The sequence below is a fragment of the Mandrillus leucophaeus genome, unplaced genomic scaffold, assembly GCF_000951045.1.
Source record: "Mandrillus leucophaeus isolate KB7577 unplaced genomic scaffold, Mleu.le_1.0 Scaffold150, whole genome shotgun sequence".
NCBI classification, from domain to species: Eukaryota; Metazoa; Chordata; class Mammalia; order Primates; family Cercopithecidae; genus Mandrillus; species Mandrillus leucophaeus.
Genome location: NW_012101477.1, coordinates 2,975,975 through 2,982,171, shown reverse-complemented (window position 1 = coordinate 2,982,171; position 6,197 = coordinate 2,975,975). Strand labels below are relative to the sequence as shown.

Genomic DNA, 6,197 nt, shown 5'->3' with positions numbered 1-6,197 from the left:
TGCCCCTCTCGGCTTAGGCATTCGCAGACCCGCTGGGAGGCTGCCAAGAGGTGTCCTCATAGAGTCCTGCCTTCTTCCAGACCCCCCAAACGGAAAGAAAGCGAAAAGCCAACCTTTCGCCTCCATTCTGCACACATTTGGAGAGCGGCTGGTGGCGAGCGATCCTCACAATCGCTTTCCTCGCGGCGTCCCTGGACGGTCGGAGAGAGCCCAGGTGACTGAGCCTGAGGCTGAGCTTCCTCGGGAGCGATCCATGCCAGACACTTCTACCTTCAAGGGGGACTCGCGGCCAGGTTTAAGCGCGAAGGATGGGTGCCAGGGAAACAGACTGACTTCTAGACGACCCGCTCCTCCAGAGACTGACAACTCAGTCCTGCGGGCTTTCGGGGCGCCCAGACCAGTCCTTAGCCAGAGGATCTGGGGCTGCACAGCTCCCGGACTCTGGAGGGGGTGGTCCGGGGGCGGGAGACTACGAGCATCAGCCCACGCCGGCCCCCTCCCTCCCTGCGGCGGCGAGGTGGGAAGGGCCAGGATGCGAGCTTAGCACCTCCCCTAGAAATGCAGCACTTCGGCACCCCCCCCCACCACATCCCCTGCCCTGGGCGCTCCCTCTTTCACGCGCTCCCTCCCGCCTCCTTCCCAAGGGCGCCCTTCTCCTGCCCCCAGCTCACGTCTGAATCCCTCGGCGCCCCCTTTCTCTTATCCTAGCCCCTTCCTCACGTCCCCTGCCTCCGGGTATTTCCTTTCTCCAGGCCCCCACCCCCGCACCGCCTGATTCCGAGGGGCGGGAGCGCATTGGGCCGCGCACCGGTGGGGGCGCCGCGCCAGCTTCGCGTAGCTGCTCTGACGCCGTTGCCGCCGCCGCCGCCGCCGCCGCCCTCCGCAGCCCAGCCCGCGCCCCGCGGCAGCTCCGCAGTGCACTAGCCACTGCCGCCGCCGCCGCCGCTCTGCCAGACCTGCTGCCAGCTTGCCCGGTCCAGCCCTGAGCGAGCCTCGAACGCCGGCTGCGAGGGTCATGAGCCAGAGAGCCCCGGGGCGCCGCGCGGAGAGCAAGCGGAGATAGCGACTTTGCGCCCCCCCCCGGCCCTCGCCGTCTTACATCGCGTTCCCCGCATCCTCGGGTCCTTCTGTCCTTTCCGCCGTCCCCACCGCCGCCATGGCCACCTTGCTCCGCAGCAAGCTGTCCAACGTGGCCACGTCCGTGTCCAACAAGTCCCAGGCCAAGGTGAGCGGCATGTTCGCCAGGATGGGTTTTCAGGCGGCCACGGATGAGGAGGCAGTGGGCTTCGCGCACTGCGACGACCTCGACTTTGAGCACCGCCAGGGCCTGCAGATGGACATCCTGAAAGCCGAGGGCGAGCCCTGCGGGGACGAGGGCGCTGAACCGCCCGTCGAGGGAGACATCCATTATCAGCGCGGCAGCGGCGCTCCTCTGCCGCCCTCGGGTTCCAAGGACCAGGTGGGAGCTGGTGGTGAGTTCGGGGGCCACGACAAGCCCAAGATCACGGCGTGGGAGGCAGGCTGGAACGTGACCAACGCCATCCAGGTGAGCGCGGGATTCCCAGTTCTGCCTGCCCTCCCCCCTCCCAGCTCAGCCTGCCAGGCTCTGCCCCCGACAGAGTCACCCGGTGATCTCGGCCTCGAGACCCCCTCCTGAACCCAGGAATCTCCCTTTCTCCATCCCTCCAAGCCCTGCGCGGGGACCTACGCCCCCAGGCGGTGTCTCCCGCCCTAACCCACACTCCCTTCCATGGCACCAGCTGCAAGACCGCTAGGCTGAGGTTCGGTCTGAGACACCTGTCCGGAGACACTGCAAAAGTGAAGGAAATTGGGGCGGGGGGAGCGGGGAGGGATGAGAAAGAAAGAAAATCAGGATTGGAGGGCACGATTTGGTCTTGGACTCTGGAACGGATTCACAGCTGCATTTTTGGGAGGAAAGAAGAAGGGGAAATCGCTGAGCTCAGAGTCTCCTCCCCCCGCACACACGCATTGACACGCACACGTACACAGGCAGGCACACCACATACCCACAGCCCCCCTTCCCACGAACAAACGCGCAGGCACAGGCGCACACGACATGCATCTATATATAGACCACAGTACTATCCCCAAATGCACTTGCATACACCCCTACATCTCCATACACAAAAGCATGTACCTGCACATACCAAACACACGAATACTCGTTTGAACATATGCATACACACATGCACAGAGGCATGCAGAGAGGAACCAGCCTGCTCCCTCAGGTGCTGCCTGTTGGAGACATACAGGTGTACACACACGAACGCACACACATGCTCCCACACAAGCACATTTAGTCCGCAATAATCCGGCATTACCTGTGCACAGACTCGCCCCTCTCGCCCGAAATCCCGTCTGCACCGCAAAGAGGCGGCCAGCTTCTCCGCATGTGACCCTGGCGAAGCCCTCTCCAGAGGCTAAGAATGACCCCTGCTCTCTAGACCCTCTCCCCTTATTCCCACCCCCCACTCCCCACCAGGCGGCGCAGGACTCTTCCACCGGGAGCAGGTTTGGAGTCGTGGCAACGACCTCCGAGCTAGCAGTGGCTGGCAGGCTGCGGCTTTCTGGGCGGAAGACTTCAGCTCTAGGCACCCCTGGACCCTTACAGCTTGGCTCCGCGGCGTTTCTAGAGCGTACTATCACTGGGGCCACGGAAGGCAGGTTTCCTGGGAGCAGAGGCCTTCCAGGGGTTGCTCGATATCTCGGGGTCAGCAGGACTCCACCGGGCCCTGAACACAAGATGGCCCGACCCAAGGCGCTTTCCATTCCGGGGCCCGGCGAGACGGCCTTGCTGGATCACGGACCCGGGGCTGCTCCCGCCTTCGCTGTCTCCCGCGCCTTCCCGGGGCCTCTTTCAAAGCTCCGTTTGATAGGCCCCAAGGGAGACCAGGGCAGGAGGCTGGAGGCTCGTAGGCCTCCAGGACCCTGGATTTCGTTAGCTCTTAGTCCCCATGTGGATTCTAAACCATACAGCCCAGTCCGCCCGACCCTGAACCTTCTGGTTCTAGACTCCTGCTCGTTTCGGCTTTCCGGCCCGCCGCGCTGGCGCCTTCTTGCCAAGCTCCACCTCCTAATTGCCTCCGCAGCCTCCACTTAGTCCCCTTCCTTAGGATTCGCCCTCGCCCTCGCCACACTGTAACTCCACCCTTGTCCTAAGACTCTCAGTTTCCAACCCTGCTTCCTCCTCCCCGCGCCATGCTCCCCCAAGCAACTCCACATTGTCTCTGTTCTTGCCTCCCAGGGGCTTTGCCCCACCTTCAGCCCCTCACCCTCTCTACCCTATCTCCTTTCCCCGCCACAACTGCCGCCTTCAACGTTTCCTCCTCTGGTTTGAGCCTGAGACTCCCGAGTTTCCTTCTTTAGCTCCCGTGCCCCATTCCAGCCCCACCACAAATCCCGTGCCCTCTCTTTCCAGTGGCTCAGGCCCAGCTCGCTACCTTTCTTAGCGCCCCTTTCCGACTACCCTCCCTCCTGCCCCTTCTCAACTCCTCCCCCAACTCCTCATTCTGGTCGTGTCCCCAGAAACCATCCCGAAGTATCTCCTTTGCCTCCTGTGGCTTCTGCCTATTCTCAGCCCTCTCCCACCCTAGCTCTCTCGCTACCTCCAGCCATTAGCTCACCTTTCCTTCTCAGATCCATCCATACATCCCTCCCTCTCCATCTCTGGCTCGACACCGGGGCTCACTATTAGCTCCCCTACATCCACCCCGCAGCCTGCCCTTAACCTCTCCTCCCCGGCGGCTCAGACCCAATTCTCAATGTCCTTAGCGCCCCCTTCGGGCCACAGCGTTAAGCCACGCCCCCCGGGCCCCTCATCGGTTGCTAAGTTCGCTGAGCGTCCGCGTCTGGTTGCCTCTCCGCCCCACAGGGCATGTTCGTGCTGGGCCTACCCTACGCCATCCTGCACGGCGGCTACCTGGGGTTGTTCCTCATCATCTTCGCCGCCGTGGTGTGCTGCTACACCGGCAAGATCCTCATCGCGTGCCTGTACGAGGAGAATGAAGACGGCGAGGTGGTGCGCGTGCGGGACTCTTACGTGGCCATAGCCAACGCCTGCTGCGCCCCGCGCTTCCCCACCCTGGGCGGCCGCGTGGTGAACGTGGCGCAGATCATCGAGCTAGTGATGACCTGCATCCTGTACGTGGTGGTGAGTGGCAACCTCATGTACAACAGCTTCCCGGGGCTGCCCGTGTCGCAGAAGTCCTGGTCCATTATCGCCACGGCCGTGCTCCTGCCTTGCGCCTTCCTTAAGAACCTCAAGGCCGTGTCCAAGTTCAGTCTGCTGTGCACTCTGGCCCACTTCGTCATCAATATCCTAGTCATAGCCTACTGTCTATCGCGGGCACGCGACTGGGCCTGGGAGAAGGTCAAGTTCTACATCGACGTCAAGAAGTTCCCCATCTCCATTGGCATTATTGTGTTCAGCTACACGTCGCAGATCTTCCTGCCTTCGCTGGAGGGCAATATGCAGCAGCCCAGCGAGTTCCACTGCATGATGAACTGGACGCACATCGCCGCCTGCGTGCTCAAGGGCCTCTTCGCACTCGTCGCCTACCTCACCTGGGCCGACGAGACCAAGGAGGTCATCACGGATAACCTGCCTGGCTCCATCCGCGCCGTGGTCAACATCTTTCTGGTGGCCAAGGCGCTGTTGTCCTATCCTCTGCCATTCTTCGCTGCTGTCGAGGTTCTGGAGAAGTCGCTCTTCCAGGAAGGCAGCCGCGCCTTTTTCCCGGCCTGCTACGGCGGCGACGGGCGCCTGAAGTCCTGGGGGCTGACGCTGCGCTGCGCGCTTGTCGTCTTCACGCTGCTCATGGCCATCTATGTGCCGCATTTCGCGCTGCTCATGGGCCTCACCGGCAGCCTCACGGGCGCCGGCCTCTGTTTCTTGCTGCCCAGCCTCTTTCACCTGCGCCTGCTCTGGCGCAAGCTGCTGTGGCACCAAGTCTTCTTCGACGTCGCCATCTTCGTCATCGGCGGCATCTGCAGCGTGTCTGGCTTCGTGCACTCCCTCGAGGGCCTCATCGAGGCCTACCGAACCAACGCGGAGGACTAGGGCTCAAGGGCGAGCCCCTGCCGCGCTTCCGCGCTCTCCCCCTTCTCTCCTCCCCCCTCCCCCACCAGCCCAGTGCGCCCCCCCGCCGCGCTTGGGAAGCCAAGCTTTAAACATCTCTGGTTCCTAGTTTCTGATTATTCGGGGATGGGGGGTGGGAGGGGATAGGGATTCACGATCCATCGCGTCTGCGTTTCCGTTGTCTTGTCTTTTCCACAACACCCTGGTTTTGGGGGAAGGCAGGGCGCATTTGCGGGCAGGGTTCTCTGTCCTTCCAAGTGGGGCTCTGACACTTTGGTTCCAGTCACCGAGGGGGTTGGGAAGTGAGGGAGAGGGGGCGCAGCTCGCAGGCGTGGAAACTTGACCTTGGGGGGACATTTCACATCCATCCAGTGCTCGGAATCTACAGCGTCCAGCCATTTCCAGCAAGAGCGCTTCCCATTCCGGAGACGTTTCAACCCTGCAGCGGGAAAGGCTGACTGGGAAATCCATTTTGGGCGGGAGATTTCCTTCAACGAAGCCGGGAGGCGAGAAGCCGCGGCGGGGCCAGCTTGCCTGCCGGTTTTCAGGAATCTAAACTCTCATCTTGTGCAATTTATCAGGTGTGGAACTGTTCTACTGTGCGTGTGGTGTGCTCGTGGTGAATAAGATGAAATGTGTATCAGAAAAAAATCTATCTCTAATTTAGACTGCGGTGCATAATTATATCCGCAAATAAAGAAGAGACAAAGGCTTGCGCGGCCTGGTGTCGGGTTTGTAAGTTCGTACCAGCCGGGATCCCCTGGCGCTGGGAGGAGTGGGAACTGGCTCCCGCCGGCTGAAACCGGACATGGGGAGCAGCTGTGGTTAAAGGGTCGGGGCAGGGCTCTAGGGAGCACAAAGATTAGTTGGTGTCGAGGAGGCTTCAGGTATGAGGAAGAAGCAGAAGACGGAGAGTGCTGTATCGGCCCCCTCAGCTGCCAGGATGAGGTTTGTTCTAATCTCTCCCCCGGGGCAGGTCCGTCTGAGAATTTGGTGGAGGTTCTCAACTTCCAATCTCAAAACAGAGTGGGACAGGAGGAGCTTTTATGGACCAGAACCTTATAAATTTGTTCAACAAATATTTATAAGCAGCCGGTCA

At 61.3% G+C, this 6,197-nt stretch overlaps 1 protein-coding gene across 1 annotated transcript; it reads left to right on the top strand.

The window, feature by feature from the left end:
- Positions 1 to 659: 659 nt before the first annotated feature.
- Positions 660 to 5,811, top strand: SLC32A1 (solute carrier family 32 (GABA vesicular transporter), member 1). Its single transcript, XM_011974970.1, has 2 exons — positions 660 to 1,546; positions 3,893 to 5,811. The coding sequence occupies exons 1-2, from the start codon at positions 1,157 to 1,159 to the stop codon at positions 5,078 to 5,080; spliced, it is 1,578 nt and encodes a 525-aa protein (XP_011830360.1). The 5' UTR covers positions 660 to 1,156; the 3' UTR covers positions 5,081 to 5,811.
- The last annotated feature ends 386 nt before the right edge of the window (positions 5,812 to 6,197 follow it).

Bases quoted from the DNA above. Each gene is read 5' to 3' on its own strand.
- SLC32A1 (XM_011974970.1), top strand. From the start codon at position 1,157: ATGGCCACCTTGCTCCGCAGCAAGCTGTCCAACGTGGCCACGTCCGTG. The intron at 1,547-3,892 runs GTGAGCGCGGGA...TCCGCCCCACAG, and splicing joins ACGTGACCAACGCCATCCAG to GGCATGTTCGTGCTGGGCCT.